This window comes from Trachinotus anak, unplaced genomic scaffold (assembly GCF_046630095.1).
Source record: "Trachinotus anak isolate AG129_WGS33_773 ecotype Australia unplaced genomic scaffold, CSIRO_AGI_Tana_v1 ptg000005l, whole genome shotgun sequence".
Taxonomy (NCBI): domain Eukaryota; kingdom Metazoa; phylum Chordata; class Actinopteri; order Carangiformes; family Carangidae; genus Trachinotus; species Trachinotus anak.
In genome coordinates, this window is record NW_027273856.1 from 20,184,889 (window position 1) to 20,206,863 (window position 21,975).

The following is a 21,975-nucleotide window of genomic DNA, read 5'->3' on the forward strand; positions in this document are numbered from 1 at the left end:
ACTCTCGCTCTCTGTACTGACACGCTTTCCTCAGTTATGTTACGTATGAATCCCTGACTGTCTGAATCTGTTTTTTATGAGACTGTCAATGGTTCACTGTGGTTCCAGGGTGGAAATGCCCATTGACTGCTTATTTCTCTCATGATGTGTCTGGTATTATATAGAAAACATCACATGGACATGTTAACAAGGTCAAAACTTGATTTTTGATTTTCATGAGAGTGGGTCTTTAATAACAGGAGTTTTATCACCTCTGAATACTTGATCGATCCTCATAAACTCTCTTTTTATTTCCAGTCATTCACAGGAAGGTCTGACTTTTAAAGGCATAGAGCAAAGGTTAATGGCATCTGTTTGAATAAATTGTGCAGGTTACCATGATAACTACATGATGACTATAATTCAGTTTTTATTTTTAACTTGTACCAACTAGTTTTCTTTGTTTTCCTTTTAAAACAGTTATTGCTATTTAAAAGACGAACAATCACTTCTAAAGCCACTGCAATCAGGAAAGCTCTTCTACTTTGTTACTTGGTACATCTCCCCTCTCCTTCTTTAACACCCCAGTTGCTCTCCTCTGTTTGAGAGCCATGGGCTGTTTGCTGCCATGAACTGGAACCCAAGGTGAAATGGCCTATAAAAGCAGTGAGTGAAGTCTAGCTGAGAGGCTGAGGCAGCAGGACGGAGGTCTTTTAAACAGGTCGGTGGGTAGAAATCTATCACGCTCTGGACAGATGTTGCAGTACACAGAGCAGGCTTTGGGCTGACATAAAAAAAAGACAAGTCAAACACTTATAAAGAAAAGTCACATGGATCTGTTCTTCATGTTGTTAAGCTGAATAATGCTCATGTCATATTGATGTTGTTAACCAATAGAAATAAAACTGCTACAAATAATTAATGCTACTGCTTTTGTGACAAGAATTTTTCTCACAAATTTTCCTCTAAACTGTGCTACGGATTTGTGAATGGTGAGGCTGAGTCACATTGTGTTACGCGATGTGGATGTTGGTGATTCAGAGCTAATTCAATTGGCATACAACAGTAGGGAGTGTCAGTTATCTAATAAAATATCATCATCTCCCTTTGGTTCATAATCAATAAAACTTTGTCAAGGAGCGCGACGGGTACAGCGCTTGGAGAGAGTCAGGGAGAACAAGGCAGCGAGCAAAACCGAGGAGGTGACGGGGGGTGCAGAGGGGAGAGGGAGGCAAGGTTAATTGTGTGCCAAATCACTGTCAAACGGTCGGCATCAAGCCTGAAAATCTTTCCATTAATTTGAATTAGAGGGGTGATACTGGCTTCCATGCTGTCTCCCCCCGTCCTCCTCTCCCCTCCCCCCCCCCTCCTTACAGCTCCGTGAGCCTTGTGCACGGGTCGTGTTCAGCGGTGGCTGTGACAGCAGCCATATTTCACCAGTGTGCGGCGTTGGCCTGTCCTTTAGTGATAAGCTGTAATAGATCTACTCTCTCCACTCACCATGGCCAGTTCAAGGTAAGTACAGGAGAGGAGAGCAGAGGAGAGGAGAGGAGAGTAAAGGAGAGAAGAAGGGAAAGGAAAGGAAAGGAAAGAATGGGAAGACAGAAGATTGGAGAAGAGCAGAGAACATAGAAAGTATGTGTGGGAGGACTGACCAAAAAGCAGACTAGGTGGGATGACGCAAAAGAAGGAAAGGATGTGAAGGAGTGAGGGAGGGAGTGTCGTAGAAAGGGAGCAATGAAAAATGAGGCTCATTGGGAGATAAGGGGGGATTAACCTTGCTGGTAATGAAGGGAGGGTGTGATGGGAGGATGGAGGGAGGAAGAGAGGGAGAGATAATTAATGAGCTTGCCCTTCCTGTGACTCCTAGCTAGAACCCTGGTTTGGAGGCTGCGCTTCAGTGGCCAGCAGGGTCCTGGGACAACTGAAGAGGAGGAGGGGGAGCAGCTCTGCTCCTCTGCTGCCTGGATCCTGTGCACTGCTGTTTCATTTGATTTTGGTTCTGCTGTAAACTGCTGCAAACTTTAACGCAGAGGCATTTTAGAAGAATTCACAGATGAATTGTGTTTGAGAAAGCTGCCAACTCCTAGACTCATGAAAAGCTTTAAAATGCCAAATGAACTGTCAAACTCTTTTTTGAGATTACATTTTGACAGCAATAAGCTCTGACAAAGCTTGCTTTACTGAAAATGTTACTGATTTACATGACTTCGGACTGTCATCACCATAAAGCCATGTACACTGGAGACACAGGTATCTGCACTCTGGATTACTGGGTCATTAGGAGAACAGCTAGTGGGTTAGTTAGCTCATCAGCATGTTGTCATAACTTTCAAGCCTTTATCATGTTTGAATGAAAGAATACAACTACTGAATATTTTCAGTTTTAATTAATCTGTTGATTATTTTTTCTATTATTCAATTCATTCTAAAAATAAATGTTAAGACTCGAAAATGCCAGAAAATGGTGAACATGCTCATCCCATATCTCCATACCCCCAATTGGCGTCTTCAGAATCTGTGTTTCATCCAACCAACAGACCAAACCTCAGAGAATTTCTATTTATTATGTGCAATGACTTGAACATAACATAACCCCATAACCCCAGTTGATTTGTTGCTCGGTTTAAGTTCAGAAGCTCTACTCCAGTCAGTGAATACTTTTTGCTTCACTCAGTTTCCTGCACCTGCATGAAATACAGGATGGGAGGGGCAAACAGCTTCTTTATACACACACCACACAAATAACCAAACACATACCCAGATGTATACATTGCCACACACACACACACAGAGGCGCACTACAACAGAGGCAGGCGTGTAACTCCTCCCTTTCGTGTAACTTTAGTCACACATGAAAGCTCACCGCCTACTACACCCCCACTCACTCTGTCTGTCTCTCACACACACACACACACACACACACACACACACTGCAGAACACTGCCTACTCAACACGCCCACTCTCAAATCCCAGTTGCTGCCAGAACTGAAACACATAGAAATGATATAAAAATATTTACTGTCATGCTGTGCTACACACTGGTCCATGATGGAACATGTATCAGTACAACAATATTCCTTTTCCTCCATCTCCTCCTCCACATTCTCCCTCTGTCCCCCTCTTTCTGTATTACATCCCAGACACCATCTCTACTCTGTGAATTTCTGTCACGACTCACACTGCAGAGAGCAAGCACGCGTGGGTATTTACACACACACACACACACACACACACACACATACGCATGCACAGAAACACTTCTACTACTATTGCCACCACAGCTGCTGCTCCTGAAGTGCAGTATCCTTTTGCATCAGTGACCAATTTGTGAACAGAAGCTTATTTAGTGCCGTCTGAGAAAGATAATATCAGAGAGCCCTTGAGACAGCAGACAAAGAGACTACTCACGACTCTCCTTTGAGTGTCTCGATAAGGACCAAACATGACCTACAGAACTGACTGATGAATGATCAAATGCAGCAACTACCGCTGCTGATACATAAGCAAAGATGATGTTTGTGTAAAATGAAGCATCCATCATTCACAGAGTGATAAAAATAGCTCAGTGTATGATCACAGCTCTTTATCAGGCTGCTCTTTGATAGAGGTGATACTGTACAAGACAAAGGCTCCTATCTTTATCAACTACATATGATTTCAGAGTAAACATAAGATGGACCCAAATAGATAATCTCACATGATTCAGGTAAGTACAGAGATTAGGATGTCCTTATCCTCTAGCCCCCTCTGCTGGATGGAAGTGGTAAAGGCAACAAGCTGCTAAAGCTAAAATGCTAAGGTCCAAACAACACAAAAGCTGGAACCCTCTTGGAATTTTAATAATAATAATAATCTAATAATAACAATTGTTATTATTGTTATTATTAACTTAAAGTATCTGGATCTCAGAAAACCATATTTGGCGTTAAGTAGCCTGTATGGAAAATATAAAGTTTATAAGGAGGTTTTGATTTCCAGGGGGAAATCGTTGAAAGAGCTTGATTATACGCTGGTAAATATGTACTCATTAAACATTATACTCCATACTGACATGGATGTGTATATGAATACTGTATTTATCTTGTTTATGTTTGTGTGTATTTAATTCATTTTCTTGGACGTCTTTAAAGGTGCTTATCCATGAAATGTATTATTATTATCATTATTATTATTATTATTATTATTACTTAGAATATTATTACCTATAATCTATATTATGGTGAAAAGCATGGTTCCCTGAAAACAACAGTTTTGCACTGTGCACTAAGTAAAAGAGTCTCATTTACAGTATTTTACAGTACCCAAAACCATAGTTCAAGCTTCTCATGATTTTTTCACTTACATATTAGCTCATTACCAGGAAATTATAGAAAACTTTGGGACCTGTAAAACAAAGTCTTACCTATCAGGACAATTGTTAAAAATAATGTTCTAAAGATCATCCCAAAGCTAATTCACTACACAATCATATTTTCATGCCTCTAACAAGTATTTGTCATGATAAACATCTGAAATGAGCCGGAAAGGTTTCCCCATGGCAGCCGTGTTTCATCATTGTTGTATAGTAATCCAGGAAAAGCAGAAAGTGGCTTGTGCTCTGCTGCTCTCTGCTGGTCAGACACAGCGTTTCAAAACTGTACCAGAACATTTATTGTAAATTAAATAACCGTGCAATAAAATGATGTGGCTGTTAATTTCACAGATAAAGGAACTAAGTACAGTAAGGCTTCTGGTAATGAGATTCCCTGAGGCACATATCTCAGATCTCAGTTATTAATTAGAACAACTAATCCTGACCTCAAAACCCAGTCGGATTTGACCTCAGATCAGCATGCAGGCTGACAGGTTGGCTCACCTGTATTATTTCACAGAACAGTTTCACTGAGTTCTTGACATGTTATTAGCCGAACTACAGATGACATCTTAGCAAACATGAACAAGATTATTCAAGAAGCGGATTTTGGAGCATTTCCATGATTAATAGGCTGTGAGCTGACCTGTTTCCTCAGGCCTTCCTGCTGCCTGTTAGTTACAGAAGCTAATAACCGTCATCTCAACATGCTGAGGCCGTACACTCAGGGCTTCACTGAATACTATCATGCAATGCATAACAATCACTGACTTCAAAATGATTCTGCTTACAGCTGATTGTAAATATATATCATTGTATATGTATGAATATGGGCATGTCTGTAGGCACACAAGCCTTTGTTTAAAAAACAACAACATTTAAAACAAGGGATAAGAATGAAGATCAGAAGGTTTGTAAAGTTATTAAATTATGCAGTGGGTCTCAACCTGGGGGATGGCAGACGTGTAAGAAGAAACTGTCCCACCAATTGCACCAAACTTGAGTCAGGAACCATTAGTATGATGTGATTGAAAATCTTTATAAAAAAGCTAAGAGTAACTTCTAGCAAAGTCTAGGTGTGCCGACAGTAGTGACTCCTGTGTGTTGTAAAATAAGGACTACAATTACATCTACCCGTTATGCCCACCCTACAGCAAAGCCAGTAGCAGGCCATCATTAACAGCACATGTACTTGAAGAAAATCTTAAATGAGTTAAAAAAGGCTTGAGGAGCCATGTTTAGTTGTACTCATCTGTGGAGGTGTTTTTTATGTTATCAGAATAGATAGTACAGTTTCTGTTTTGCCTATATTATTATTACTATTATTATTATTATTATTATTATATACATTACATTAAAAGGCTTATTGGCAAGTTTATAATAATTGCACATTTTACAACTGACACAGATATGGTGGCGTGTGAGAGACAATGAGAAATAATCAAATTAAGGTTCAAACATTTGTTTGTAGTCATGTTGAATCCATTATGTCATGCCTTTCTTCATGTTGAGGAGAGTGGTAACTGGAAGAGACTGATCAACTTTATCATCATGCATTTCCAAAATATGGAAAGAGAGCACCATAGAGCTGCTGCCTCTGCTAGTCACTCCAGACTGACTTCAGAGATCTATGGAGTTCTTTGACATAATTTTGACACTTTTAAACCCAAATTATTACTCTGAGCACCTTTATACATACAGGTCCTGGTCACAAGATGAACCTAAGGAGATACAAGGTAAGTATCAGGGCAGCAAACTAAAGAAAAAATAAATTCTGCTGCACAGGATTACATTTATTATATAGGATTTTCTCTAATCTCTCATCTTTTTTTTCTTTTGATATACTGTTCAGTTTAATCTCTTCAGGTAAATTAAAAATGATTCAAATGAAACAGTCTGAAGACAGTGCATCAGTCCATGACAGAACTGCCCATATACATGAGGGGTCCCAAGAGAAAAAAGGTTGGGAACTACTTAATAACCTCTTATATCACATTTTCATATGTCACCAGGTTAGGGTGACAAATACTTCTGCCCAAGTAGAACTAGAGGAAACCTGTGACTCTGGTGGTTTTCAATCAACTCCATGTGTGTGTGCTCAAATCAGTTTATATAGCACTGGTTCATGTATTGTGTATATGTGCCTTTATATGTCTCATGCTGCTGTAGGCAGACTGTGGAGCCCCTTACACAAGCTGGCGAGTATTTGCGACTATGTTTTCCTCCTGTGACGTGATGCCTCCGACCCCCACAGCTCCCGGCAGCTCAGACCAGTGTGACCCAGTCACCTTTGACCTCATCTGGGTTGAGCTTCAACTACGAGCTCAGGGATCCATGAGTCACACAGGGTGCAAATGCATGGAGTGAGGGATGATTTCCAGCAAAATGGATTACTGGTGGAAGCATAATGAAATACAAACATAAAGTCGGACCAAATCCCCCGACCTCAAGCATATTAGAGCAGTAAAGCCTGGACACCCTTCTTTTTTTCCATCCCTCTAAGCAGTGGCAGATTTAGGCTGATTCAGAAACATAGCCTGCATAAATTTTTCTAATAATAATAATAATAACACAAAAGAACCAATAAACTGCAGTACTTTGTCTTTCCTGGTGTGATCAGTTATGTGATCTAAACGATTTTTGGCCAAGTCTCTCCTTTCTGAGGAGTTTTCAAGTGAGTGTCACTGTCAGGGAAACTTTCTGATCTAAAGGAGGAGAGAGGAGAGGAGACAGAGAGCAAGACGAAGAGGAGGGGATCAATTAGATGTCCCTCAGTGAGACAGATAAATAGACAGCTGCCCACTAAAGATTAATTACACACCAGCGCTCATTAATCTGAGCCCTGTCAGCCAGTTATAGGCTACAACACATCGCTGGCCCTACCATCCTCATCACACACTCACTTTCCACTCATCAGACTGTTCTCCTGTTGCGCGCGCACACACACACACACACACACACAAACTCAGACTGAAGGCATATTTTGAATGCTGTGCTATTAGAAACTGTTAGCATGTCAGCACAATAAACTGACATAGTGAACAAAGTTAACATTACACCCACTGAAAATCTGCATGTTAGCTCTCTGACATTAGCATTTAGCTCAAAATAACAACTGAGCTAAGTTTATTACAGCCTCACAGAGCTCCAAGTATAGGCGTACACTCGATAGACTCTTCAGGTTTAATACTGAAAGCAAAAAAACGTAATGAAGTAATGTTCCACAGTCATTCTAAAATGAAATGTACAGTTTAAATCAAACTAATGATCAATTAGAAATTATTATTTTTAGCCGGTGATACATCTAAAAACATGAGAGAATGAACTTAACTGTTATGTGTTGAATTAAACTGTATTTTTTGTAAGGACTGATATTATCCCTGAACATTTGTTATTGTGTTATTGTTATGAGTTTTCTGGTCTGGTACAGCCCCTAGAATCAGATCAAAATAATGATGCAGATGGCTTATGAAATAATAAAAATGATGCTCACTTTAATCTGACTCTGAAATGATGATAGATGGATAAAAAATATATATATTTTCTTTCAATATTCTGCCACAATGAAAAAGGAGGTGCAGGATTTGAACTGTGAGTTGTAGTTTGTCTATCTGGCCACATGAGGATACTACAAGTCCAGTCATTAAATTACTTCAGGCCAAGTGTAAAGCACCATGTGCTGACTGAGACACAAAGGATGAGAATATTGTTTACAGAGCCATGTTATTCTGAGCGTGTTCTCATGACGTGATGATACTGTTTCTAATGCAGACGGATGCAAAGATTCACATTAGAGTAATAAAAGCACATTTATACTCGCTCCACAGGGCAAAGACTCTTAATGTGTTCAAGAAGATTAAGATTTTGAGGAGTCACCCCACAATTTCTCATCAAGAAATTGGGAAGCACTGGCAATCCGTTACAAACTTGCAGCTTTTAAAGTATGACATACCAATTATCTCATATATTTATTTCCTGCAACAATCCTTTCCTGTTTAAAATTCACAGCTTAAATGTCCTTCCAAAAAACCCACATTCAGACACTGAAGGATGGTTGTTAGCCAGGACATTTTGAGCTGCCCTGGCAAAGTACGGCGCACGCTACTGAAAGCCAAAATTCCCCCGCCGACTGTGGCTCTGAAGCCTCCGTGAGAGGTGATTTGCAGAGTGTGACTGTGAATGGCAGCCGCGAGAGAAGACAAATTGAGAAAGCAGAGGAGGAGGAGCAGAGTGGAGGAAGGAATGAGAGAGGTCTAAATCAATGCCATCCACTTCAGCTCAGTGCCAAGAAAGACAGATGCTCTCTCTATCTGTTTGCTTTTGTGTGTGTGTGTGTGTGTGTGTGTGTGTGTGTGTGTGTGTGTGTGTTTGCACAGACACACATCAATCAGGAGTTATTTTCTTTCAGGTCTATTCCTGCTTTGACCAATTTCAACCTGGATCAATGTATGATGGAATGTAATATATACTGAGTCCAATGCAGATTAAACTTGAAATTAAACGCATATTGATCACAGCGTCCAACTTTCTTTTCTGTTCATTAAGAAGCTGAATGAAAGCTACAGTCATTGTGCATGACAAGCCAGAGCAAGCTAAGAAATGCTACCCTGTGTGTGTGTGTGTGTGTGAGTGTGTGTGTGTATCTGTATCTATGGAGGCACTTGCTGTAAAAACATTATCAGGGAAAACTGTCTTATTTTATGTTCTTAGAAAAATTTAGAAAAAAATTAGAAAAACAAGAGAAGAAAATCTGATTTGCTTTTGGGCTACAATAACTTTTAACAAGGAGACGTGTTAGAGATCCCCGCAGTCCACTGCCTTGGAGCTCACCCAGTATCATTAATACACACTGCAATAAAATGCCTCCTCAAATTAGCAATGCTGTGCGTGCACGTCAAAATATAATAGCCCACTTCCCTATTCAATAAAGACACAAGTTTGCATTTCTGCCCCTGAAGCAAGGACTGGGTGACCCTGTTAAATCAGAAACACTATCTCTCTAAGCTCCGTTTCCATATGTACACATACAGCAAACCCAGCAAAGCTACAAAAATAACTCTGCCATGCAGCCCTCAGAGCACAGACCAGCCCTGTCTCAAGAAACATGAGGAAGCAACCTGCTCCCTGTGCAGCTACACCTCCTGGAATGACACAGCTCAGTGTTAAAAATGCAACAAAAACATGTGACCATTCAAAGACCTGATCTCTGGAGAGCAGTTACAGTCTTACCTGCACCATCAGTGTTTGGTCTAACATGTTTTCACTAAGTGCTGGGAACTGCTGGCAGTGAGAGCTGAGATCTGTTGCACACATAAATCTGCATAGCCAGCATACCAGCATGCAGTCTTGGCTCACGAGAAACAGAAACAGTCGAACACCCCACCTGTAACTGTTTATGAATCGTCTGTGCCTGGGGTTTAAACACCACCGTCTCCTCAGTCTTCATCACAGCCACCACCTTCCTCAGCTGCCCCGGCTTCCCTGGCTCCCTCAGCCCCTCAGTCCTCCTGCTCGCTCCTTGCCCCCCCACCATGGTAAGAAGCTCTGCCTGGCTGCAGCTGCATCCAGGCTGGATCGACTGCAAGTCTGGCTGTCTACACCCACAGCGACCCACCGTCTGAGACACCCAATGATCAAGTTTCCTCCTCTGTCACCTGCTGGTAAGCTGGTGGGGGGGTTGTGGTGGCTGTGCCACAACTGACCCACTGACATTTACAGTAGGGCTGTACCAGTTGCCTGTCATGCCCATTGTCACGTGCTGTTATTCTTACTGTGCCAGTCAGTTCCTTTGTCTCACTGTGACAACCTTGTCTGACCTGAACTGAATGTCCAATGTGGAAACAGTTGCTGAAGTGACTTTTATGGCTGGTTGAATAACATTCGCTAGCAATGTACCATACAAATCTGGGTACATTTTGTTGCATTATTTCTTTTTCTGATGTGATGTAAGGTTTTCAGTGCAGATATAATGGGTTTGACAGCAGAGCGATGTTCAGCTACCTAAAATATCACCAGAGCTCTCTCCACCTACACTACCTACAGCACATGTAACCCACAGCTGAATGCAAGAAGTTTAGGCACAGACTCTGGAGGCTGCCAGCAGTCATTTTGGGAAATGTCAGAAATCACAAACAGGAGAAGAGTAAGAGAAGACAGGCTCGAGGAACAGAGGCACATCAAAATGTAAAGTACATCTTCATTGCATAATAGCTCCTGGAACACACTGCTCATCAAGAACTGCTGTATCTGAAAATTAGTCTCTCCGAGGTTGGATTTAACCTCAAAGTCTTTATTGCAGAAAACATCATTATGCAAATATCTGATTCATATGCACGGGCCTGCTTCAGCACAGAATCCAAGTACATACGTAAATGTTAGCTCTAATGCAAACCAGTGATTTTCACACCCTACGCGTCGTACTCTCACTTTCCACATGCTTCCCTTTCTGCAGCCTCAGCAGCTGTCACACTACACAACACCTCTCTCAAATACCAGTTTACTCATTAGTACCAACATGATGCCTCATGCCATCTTCTCTGACTTTCACTTAAGAGTAAGAAAATCTTACTTTGACCTGTATTAATAACCTTGGAGCAACAAGGATGCACTCCATACTGTCTGTATGCTCTTTAAGTGACCCAATTCATCACTGCACTTATCTGATTAATTTGTGGAAAACCTGTGGATCCACTCAAGCCCTTAAACCATTGTCAGATTAACTTCCCACCCACACAGTGTGAGACTGAAACTGATATCATTATGAAGCCATAATGTAGCGTAAAGTGTCAAAATATACATAATTCAAGCTGAAAATGGACGAACTCAGCTTTTATTTTTAGAAAACAAACAGTTTGCGCTCTGTTGTATTTGCTGTGAGAATAATAAGAAGGAACTCAGATATTGGAAGATAACAGGGTGAATTTGAGCTTCATTCAGGAGGGGAACATGTCGTTCCTGCGATCCCTCCAGGTTCACTTATTACCATGTGTTTTCTACAGCTGCAGTAGCATTAAGAGGAATAAGCTCTGAGTTGGTCTTGTATGAAATCCTTACAAGTTACATTTTTCCTTTTCTCTAACTGGTTTACTGATGCTGATGATCATACCCTGAAGGCTGTCTGATCACCGTGGGATCAAGACAATGAATTTAAATGGTTTTAAAATAAAACATGCTTTGGAGGAAAAGTGAAAATCAACAAAGATTTCTCATTCAGCTTTTTTCCAGGTTCTGTAGCGCTGTTTGCCTCAGAGCCGAGGTGCCATTCAATACAAGAGTGAACAAAGAAGCTGTTTGTTTAAAAGAAAGGTTTCTTACTGATTTAATGCATTGTATATAATCCATCTTTAACTTATTTTAGTTATTTATTTATTTATTTCTCTTTTTGTGTTATTATTCATTATTATTCCATCTCAGTTTACATTACGGTTGTTAACATGATTTTATGTTCATTTTATGTATCTTTCAGTGTGATACACCTGGTGCATGTAATTTCTTTGTTGTAAAGCACTTTGTGCTGCATTTCTTGTGTGAAAGGTGCTAAACAAATACAGTTTCTTATTATTCTTTCTGCAGCACACTGACACCACTATACAGTACATGCGTCTTTACTCAGTATATTACTGTCTTTCTGTCTGAGTTGGAAAAAATCTGCCATTGTTTACCATTGTCCTGACCTTGTGTAAAGGACATAAACTTTACTGCTGCTGTTTAATGGAATCCCATTAAAACAGCTCTGTTGTTAATTGAGTCCAAGCCCATCTTCCAGCTTATTTCTTGAGCTCATTATTTTGTCACTGTTATATTGTCAGGTTATTATGGCTTTGACCCATTCTCTAAACACTACTAATTGATTGCAGTGTTGGTTATGTAGAATATAAATCTTCTTGTGTTCAACACATTGTATGCAAATGCAAAGTAGTAAAACGACACAAGCAGAGGAAATTGTTAACCTGTTAACTGAGGGAACAAAATCTTCAACTGAGGTAGAAAATACAAGAAACTCAAGAAGTTCAAGAAGAATCTGCTCACACGAAACTTCTTCGCATTTACATGTGACCTTTCCTACACAGGTCGTTCTGTTTCTCATCTGCAAGAACCCAAACATCTCGCACTGGCCCAGGGCTGAGGAAACATGAGCAAATAGGAACAAGGAGATAGCATTAGCAGGTCCAAGCACCCACATGGACACACACATGCGTGCCCTCATATGCCGTGCACACACACGCATATACAAGCACACACACACACACACACACACACACACGCCATCATGGTAAATTACCTCCTCAGCTCCACAGGAGTCGGCAATTTGAGGGTTTTAAAGTCAAGGTGCAACATGAGACTGCCATTAATAACAGCCACAGCAAAGCCCCTGCTGGTGCTAATGAATGCAACACATTAACACACATGTAACCTTGCTTCACACACCCACTCACCCACACTCACCGACACATACACACACAACTGAACCACGCACGTCAACATCAAACCAAGAACTGCAAAAATGAAGATGTTTTGCATGGAGGTACAGTAGTTGTAGTGCTATTACTCCTGCACCAACACACACACACACGTACGCACGCGCGCACACACACACACACACACACACACACACACACACTAACATATTTCAAATTGTCAGAATGGAGAAGCTTTAAGAGCACAATGTTAAAAACATGGAAAGGCTGTTAGGGTATGGTGTTAGGCTAAACTTTTGGATTAGCATGTGAGCTGAGGGCTGGTGGAGGGGGAGGGGGGAGAATAGAGATGAGAGCCAAAGCTTTAAGCAATACTAATGCTCAGCTGAGATGAGCAGTCTGACAACAAGGCTACAAGCCTTGTGAATAAACGATGAGCGTGCAAGCCAGAGGGCAGAGGTAGTAGTTATTTCAGCATGATGACAGTGCCGACCCCTTGTCTAACTGCTCTATGTGCATGCACACACAGATCCACACACACACACACACACACAAACACACCATATCGACCTTTTACTGTACTCTGTCCCTCCGTACTGTTTGGTGAGGAGAGCAGTGGGGGTCTGCCAGACTGGAAATCACCTCATCCCTGCTCACCTGGTGTGTGCATACACACACATCAACATTAACACACACTCCTAGTAGAGAGAGCTGGGGGATTCTGCCAAGCAGTGGAAGCCCTGTGTCAATCAAGTGTCAGGGCAACCAGGGAAGAAGGATATCAGGCCACGGGTGAGACCCTATAAATAACCCAGCCCACCTTGGGAGTCAGGGTCACTTGCGCACACACACACTCTCACGCACACACACACACACACACACACACACACACACACACACACACACGGCTCACTCACAAATTTGTTAGTCTGTATTCTTTGTGTGCACACGCTGCCACTGCGCTGGACTGTTTGGATTTGACGTGGGAGTGAAGTGACCCTGACTTCTAAGTAACATCGAACTACTGTCCACAGTGGTTTCTTAGCTTTTTTGTTTCTCTAAAAAGACTTAGACTACAGCCCTATTCAGATGGGATTTTCTCCCTGAAGGGAGGACAGGGTGATTTTCATATTGCACACGCTGTTATTTTCTCCTGTCACTCTATCCTGGTAGTGACTAAAGTTATAAAATACCTACTGTTTTTCAACAAAATTGTTGGTCCTTCTTGGGTTCCGAGTATGCCTAAGTTTTTACAAATGATGACTTTTGTGTGCTGACATCTTTTTCCCTTTGAGATATGCTTCTATTAGAAACTAACTCCTGGGATTTGGCATTGCAATGACTTTGGTTACAGAGGAGCAGGACAAATATTTCATTGTCCACCTCTTCAATTATTGGTTAATTTAATACTGAGCTATAAAAAGATATAACAGATGATATGTGCTTGTCCTGTTTGAGCCTGTTAATTAAAAACTGCTGGCAAACACACTCTCACTCTCTCAAGTGCTCAGAAATTGGCATCACAGCTGGAGCAAACTGAGTGCAGACTTCAAGATGAACATAGAAAAATATAAATTTTACTCTCTTGTTCTGCACTTGTAAATATGTCCATGCCTCCTATGTCAAGTCTTGACTTGTTTTGTACTTTCTCTGTAGTTTTGTCATCAGTAAATCTACCTCTGGGTTGTAAAACAGATTCTAGAGGTGTAAATTTAAAAACTTGCTTGCAATCCATCCAGGATATATCACAGTCTTTCAACTCATTGATTTTTGATTCATTCCCTTAAGAGAGGAGAGGAGAGGAGAGGAGAGGAGAGGAGAGGAGAGGAGAGGAGAGGAGGCCTCGTCCAGGCTATAGGCTGGTTTGGCTCAAGAGGTGCATTGTAGGAAGGGTTCTTCTAACACGTGCAAACCCTTTATGACCTATTTTTCTGGTGGCCTGCAGCAGAGCAGAATCAGTTGTCATGGCAACATGCACTTCACATCTCAGCACCCATCATCATCACCATCATCATTATCATCATTATGATTAACATCATCATCATTATCAATGGCGCTCCATAGCAAAAGGGAGAAACAAGGGAACATGCTGCTACAGTTAATCTAGTCTTTTCTGGGGAGGCTCATGCGAATGAAACAAAAGGAGAGTGGAGATGAAGTCTAAGAAAAGACTTGGCAGAGCAATGTAGTTATGTCATGTGTGGAGTCATTCTCAAGTGTTCCTCCCTGCTCCTGCTGACACACCACCTCCACCTGAATGCATGGCAGCAGGCAGCGGAGGAGAGATGTGGAAACAAAACAGCAGAGTTGTGACTGTGTGAGAGCGACCAACAAAAAAAGAAAAAAAAACAGAAGGGGGGATTAAAAACAGAAGGGAAGAGGGTGTCATACTTTGGGCAACGGCGTTTCGGATGACCGGACTTTCTTGGGAGATATCTGTGAAGAGAGCAAGAGAATTATTTTCTTGTTTCCCCCTCTTCAGAGATATCTCCTGTGGCATATTGCTGTTCTCTGTTACAGGACTTTTGTGGATGTCTGAGCACGTGTTTTCCTGTCAGCAAGACCTGTAAGTGGTTCCTCAAAGATGAATGTGCAAGTTAGCTTGATCGTTAATGCTCACAATAGTGCATTAAGTGTCACTGTTTTAGATGTATTCAAATGCAACCAAGTGCTGCAGCGTTATATATCATCTTCAGTGAGACGTCTATGGGGCGAGGATTATCAAGGTCAACAAAAATGGAGTAAGCAGGTGTTGTTAACACACACAAGACAAAGGGTCCTGGATTCAAAGCTGACGGGCACTGGCCCACTGAAAGGTTTGAATATGGGTCACACAAGCAGTAAGATGGGACCACAGACAGTACAATGGAGGGGAAAAAAAGCAACGGTTTAAGCAGTGACCCTGTGAAGACCTGTGAGGCCTCATACAACCTGCAGTGTGCAAGAAAAGGCCCTTACAAAACAAAAACAATCAGATGTTCTGCTACAACCCAGAGAAAGGTGCACAGAAATCTTCCAGTGTGTAAGTGACTATAATTAGCTGTATCCTTTTTTCAGTTGATCAAATATGTTGATGTGATATGTTAAGAAGAACCAATGAACAACAACACATCAGAGGAGACACTCAGAAGGTTCGGAGACAAGAGGAGACACACAATCACAGTCGCAGGGGAGAGAAAGACAGAACCAAATGAAAAGAAACACCAGTGTGCATTACGGTATTTGATGACTGTGGCAAAGTTTAGTAAGGCACTGCCTTTAAAGCTGCATTACGCAAGTTTTGACCAGCAGGGGGCAGAAGGTATATGAGTTAATCAAGAGCTCATGGTTAGAAAACATTTGCCTACTAACATAATGGACACAGAGAGACAATGAGCAGCTTGTTGGAGTTGTGTGTCTGCAGACCTGAAGTAGTGCGTCTTAAATCTGGAGTAAATATCTAAGTGATAATCACTGGAATGTGTTTTCATCTTTTTGTTTTTCTTTGATAGTTAACAGAATAGGGTATAACATGCAACAATGGCTGACCAGGCCTGTTACAGTAAATAGTCTCAGTCTTTATCTCAGTCTTTAGAGACTCAGATTTCTACTTTTTGATCCTTTTGTTTACCTCAGTTCTCAGCTGCTTTGAGGTTAGGCAGGTAGTGCAGAGATTATTTGGTGTTGATCTTTTTTATATTGGGAGTGGTGAGACTCAACCATACAGTCTATGTGCAGCCACAGAACCAAAATAATGTGCTAAAAGCAGCAAGAAGCAACAGAGGACTGAGTCGGCTGTTAAAGTGAGACACTGCAACTTTTGCTGAAAAGTGGCCAGCAGACTGGAGTCAGTCACAGTAAAGAGATCATCATTAGGTGGCTTGACAAAGTGAGAATCCAAGAGACCATGAACATGTCTCCTAGTGACAGTGTATTGATGTGAGCAAGGGCTGAATTTATTGCTTATGAATTCAAATTTTATTTCTTCTTATAAATGTTATGAACTTATAAACTAAGCTGTAATTCACAGTGAGTCAGGCACTACGAAGGAATCATTCAATGTCACTTTAATATCAAAAAATTGCTTAATGCAGGTTTAAAGCAATATCATTTACAATGATATGACTATAATTTCATATACGAAATGGAAATTTGAATAGTGTGAAGTGGCCAGATGGCACTGGAGAATTATCTATATTCCCTCTGAGGAAGGACAACAGAATGTAACAGGAGTGGTGAGAGACAGCGAAAGAGGAGAAAAACAGCTCCACAGAGTGAGAATGCAAAGATAGAAATTAAAAGGAACAGATTCAGGACAGTTGTGGGAAGAAATAACGATTGTTCAAATTTAAATTTATACATATGGATAGGGAGAGGAAGGATAAGGGTGAGAGTGTTGGGAGAACCAGAAGGATGAAGAAGCACAAAAATGCAAGTGAGTCGAGCAATAAGACAGGAAATGTTACTGATTTGTCCCCAGTGCTCAGGCCTGATGTCCATTCACACTCTACCTTCATTGGTGCCAGCTGGATAGGGGTGATGTAGGAGGGGTCCACCATGGGCTTAGGCCGGTTGGCAGTGTCCGCCAGGAGGCTCTGCCATTGCTGAGGCAGCCCGGTGAACTTCTGCTCCCGCGGGTCGAAGCCCGTGTGGACCCGATGCTCAAAGTTAGACGGAGCTGAGATCTCCAGCCGTTTCTTCTTCTTCCCAAACATGCTGGAAAACCCTGGCAAACCTGGGAAACCAAGGAAGAGAGCACAGGTTAACACTCTCAGAAACCCATTAGTGCACTGCTACTCTTTTTTTGAAAGGCAGTGCAAGTTACCGCTTTTCATTTGGCAATTTTTCCCCAATCTGTCTTCCTCAGTCTGTGCTCCACTTCAGCCTGTTTAGCACCATGACCTTGAATGTATTCATTATATTTTACTGTATATGGGAGGTGTGACACTACATCAGGTTGAGTGGATGCAGACAAGTGTGTTATTAATCTGGTTTGCAGCACAGCATCATCAAATGTGCACTTTTCCTCTGAAAATACAATTTAATAGACATTTGTTTTGTTGCATCAGAGCACAAGCAAAAATGTATCAAAGTATTGACATGTAAAGAGCATGAATTGTTCAGTGGTTTTTAAAGATGTCATTAATAACAATCACATTCCAGGTGATACTGTATATGGTGCTCAGAACTTTGATTAATGATACTTCCATGTAAAGAGTTGTTTATGTAAAATACAGCTGGTGGACTTGGTAAATATACCTTTGAAATGTAACAAGCAAACCATAAAAAGCTCCATGAAAATTGTTTATCTCATGAAAGTAAAAAAAAAAAATGTGTGCAGCAACAAATATGAATCAGGACCTTTACAAATCTCAGCAATCATCTCTCACTCGCCTTTCACTCTAATGCTGAGCCTCACAGATAGCACACTGTCTATCTGCAAAGGTATTAACACTTTTACACAACAGCAAATATAAAGTCAGGCAATAATTAAAAAAAAAGATAATTCAGGTTATTATAAAGTCAGCAAAGCAATTAATTAGGCTTTGCACTCCATGCCTGGAAGCTGCGTGGTTGAAGCATCCCAGATCAGCCACACTGATTGGCTGTAAGTGCCAGTTTAATACTGAATAATTGGAGATGTTTTATATTGTGCTGTGCTGTCATGTACTCTGCTGCTCCATGCATGTTAAGCCTTATAATGCTGCAGGATACGAACAAGGAAGGAACAAGCAAAAAAGCCCAAACATGGCAGAAAAACCAAGTGTCCACTTTGGTTATGTAACACAAACATAAGAAGGAAACTAGCTCAGATGCACTGAAGAAAAATTATGCCAACTAAGAACTGTGGGATCTTTATGTAAGGTCTGATAGAGGTTTATTCTGCATGTCGCTACTGTCAGTGGAACATCATGCATTAAATCTGCACTGCTCTTGTCTGTGCTTTTACTCCACGACCAAAAGGAACTGTGGAAATCCCACTGTGGTATTGGTGGTTTGGGTGGATGTATGATGTCCAGTCACAGGAACAAAATGTCATGCTGTTGTTGGTGCGGCTGTGAATGGAGTCTATTGTGTCTCTCCTTTCTAGGAAGCATTGTCCTCAGAGAAAAACAAAGTCATCCTCCCCCCGCCCCCCTTTCTTATTTTCTCTCTCCCCCTCTGTTATGGCTTTTGCACAGATAATGTTTGCTGTGCTGGTTCATACCTGCATTTACATTATGTGGGGTCCAAAAGTCTGAGACCATTTCCCAGTGGGGTACATGGATTGTGCATGTGCATTATGCACAAAACAAGAAAGACACCACCACTTGAGTAAATACCTTGGAGGGTCTCAGCAAAAGCACTTAAGGATTCAATGTCTGAATCTTCAAAAAAAAAAAAAAAAGCATATGGTGCTGCTTGTGTTAATATGAAAATGTATGTATAATTTGCACTGGCTGTCATTGTGCTTCAGAGCACATTGAGTAACTCTGTGTAACTAACTGCTTATTCTTATTCTTATTTGCTCTTGCTGTAAAGCTTTCCATCCTTGCACACCACATATGCAGTTTACAATGATAACACAGGAAGATTCTCCACTTGGATTTCACACAGAAGCAAACAAAAGCAGTCTTCTTATTTCCACCTGACAACTGTGAAATTTCTTGGCTGTAATGACAACTGTTGCCAGCAAATTTTAGCAGCTTTATCAACAGCTATGAGCTAATGCTAATGATAAAGTGAAGTTGCTAAAACCTCTGTGTCCTCCTGACTTTTTAATGTCTCTAGCTGATTCATTTTTAATAAGAAAATCACTAATATGATATAATGAGAAAGAGTGACAGCTCCATGTTCCAGGAAACTTCCCTCAAACAAAGAGCAGGAAAGAGCCGTTAATGTCATCTTAAACTAATGTACTAGCATCTTTGTGGATTGTGGATGGTCCTGTCCTGAACAAGTATTTTTCTAATGTAAACTGCAACCCCACAAAAATAATCTAGTTAGCTAATGACATGCCCCTGCCTTTCAAACAATGCTAAGTTACCACTGTGAGTAGCAAGCTTGTCAGCCTGGCATGCTAATGTTTGTCAGCTGCTGGATAAGATATGACAAACATTCAGGTTAGCTGCTAAAAAGTATAAATTGAGTCTGCATAGCAGTGCACTAAATCAGATTTAGTTGTGAAAACGACTAACTCTTTCGACTTGGCAGTATCTCCTGAACAGATGCAATGACAGAAGTCACAGAAGACTTTATTTCTAAATGTAACTTTAAACAGACAAGGGGGAAAAATGTAATTATGGAAATTGTTCTCAATCATTTCCTTTGCTGCCCTGCAGGAGAGCCAGACAGACCAAATTAGTGGCCTCAAACAGGAAAGATGGAGAGATAGATTGATGGGTGGCCGGGTGGGGGAGCATGGTGGGGGATTAAGGAGAGATCTAAAAAACAACAGATAGGGGAAACAAGAAAAAGAGAAAGAGACATAAATGTAACGAGTGATGGAGAGAGAATGGAAGCTAAGAAGGCTTAAGGCTTTTGTGAAGCATACAGTGCAGCACAATCATAGCACAACAGATTACTGTGCAGGACACTTCTGCCTTTAGAAAGCTCAATACTGGATCAAAAAGGCGTTAAGTCATAGACAGAAAGCGCCTCCCACAGGCATGTTTACACAACCGATGCCTTCTGCATTTACACAGCACTCACTCAAGTATGTATTGCATCAATTGTGAGAAATAAAAAAAAAATATGCAAGATATACAGGCTATGCTTGTCTTTTCCTTGGTCCATCACATTGTCTGCTTCACAAAAACACAGGACTATAATACTCTCCACAGGTATCCCCTTAGATAACCAGCAAAAAGAAATGCAGTCCACAGCCCTAATTTTGTGCTGAGCTACATATCTCTTATGCAACACGGACATGTCAGCAACCCTTTCCACTTTTGGCAGATGTCCACTTAAACCTCCACAAATTGACCCAAGGTGAGTGACCTTGTTACTATTTTTAGACCATGTGCATGAAATGGCTTCTGCAGGATGTAATACCAACATGTTGACGTCAGGCTGATTGGAAATGAAATTCCTAAAGTAAAGTCAATGAAGACAACATCAAGGATGAGGCTATAAAACAGCCCCTGGTAGAGGAGGAGTCTAACAGAAGGCAACGCTCAAATATTTTGTAAATACCAACGATAAAGTTGCTTTCTGCAGTCACCACAGTGAAACACGCGGTGACTAATATAGGGCTTGATCGCAGCCTCGCAATGAATCACCAGCTGACACACAGTAGCTGAAGCCCTTGTTACCTTAGAGCAATATACATACAAAAACAAAAACACATCCCATAATGCTGGATCCAACTATGAACCAGATCTATAGTGCAGTGGATCTGATGCTGAGACTGGGTCTAAAAACACTGTGTATGAGCGGTGGGAAAGCTCAGGATAACTTTGCACCGTATGTGCACGCCAACCAGATGAGCCTTCATAAAACCAACTACACAAGTCAAGACCAAGAAAGGGAATGTGTTTGTCTACTATGAGCTGCAAACACGAGCATGTCCAGCTAACTAGCTTACTATACTTTCAGTAGCAATCTTAGTGCTATTTCGAAAGGCAGGGGGTCTATCGTTAGCGTACTACATTATTTTTATAGGTCACAGATTGTTAGAAAAATACCTGCTCAGGAATGAAACATCTACCCTGTGGGAGCCAAGCCAGAGTTTAGAGTAATGTTAACAGCTCTGTCCTGATCATTATTTATGTAGTTTGAGGACATTAATTGTCCAGCATCTCCAAATTTTCATTTGTGTGTTTTTTAGCAAAACTCCCAAATCCTTTTCTCTTGTTAGTGAAGCATGCATCAAATCATTAAGGGCTGTGTTAGAAAGACATTTTAACAACATGTTTTAATGCCATTAAAATCACTGTACTTTAATTCTGACTAGCTCAACCCAATACACGAAAAATGTATGGAGCCATCATGTATCTGTGTAACACCATTTTACTGGTTCTCATTTTAAAACAACGTAGCTGGAAACTGGAGTTTTCAACTGTACGTCAGCAATAGCTTATGCTAGTTAGCCATTTTTTTTTTTGTTTGTTTGTTTTTTTAATTAAACTTTCATTTCATAACAGACAAAACATTATTGGAACATTTTCCGCCCTCTCTGTGGTCTGTTTGCAGCCACAGAGAAGATGGAAGCCCCTGACCTAGATGGTACATCTTGGGAATGAGATTATTAGAGGCTAGTAGGG

At 41.0% G+C, this 21,975-nt stretch overlaps 1 protein-coding gene across 5 annotated transcripts in view; it reads right to left on the reverse strand.

Moving 5' to 3' along the window:
• The window catches only part of pak5 (p21 protein (Cdc42/Rac)-activated kinase 5), a 65,667-nt gene that overhangs the window by 16,944 nt on the left and 26,748 nt on the right, over positions 1-21,975 (reverse strand). For 2 of the 5 annotated variants that reach the window (XM_071478816.1, XM_071478814.1), the window contains exons 2-3: positions 17,242-17,465; positions 15,143-15,187 (exon numbers count right to left, since the gene is read on the reverse strand). In XM_071478816.1, coding sequence (XP_071334917.1) covers positions 15,143-15,187; positions 17,242-17,445 — 249 coding nt within the window. In that variant the 5' untranslated portion in view covers positions 17,446-17,465. Of the gene's footprint in view, positions 1-9,717; positions 10,141-15,142; positions 15,188-17,241; positions 17,466-21,975 lie in introns of those variants that run through there. The other 3 variants (XM_071478817.1, XM_071478815.1, XM_071478818.1) reach the window with 2 other exon arrangements.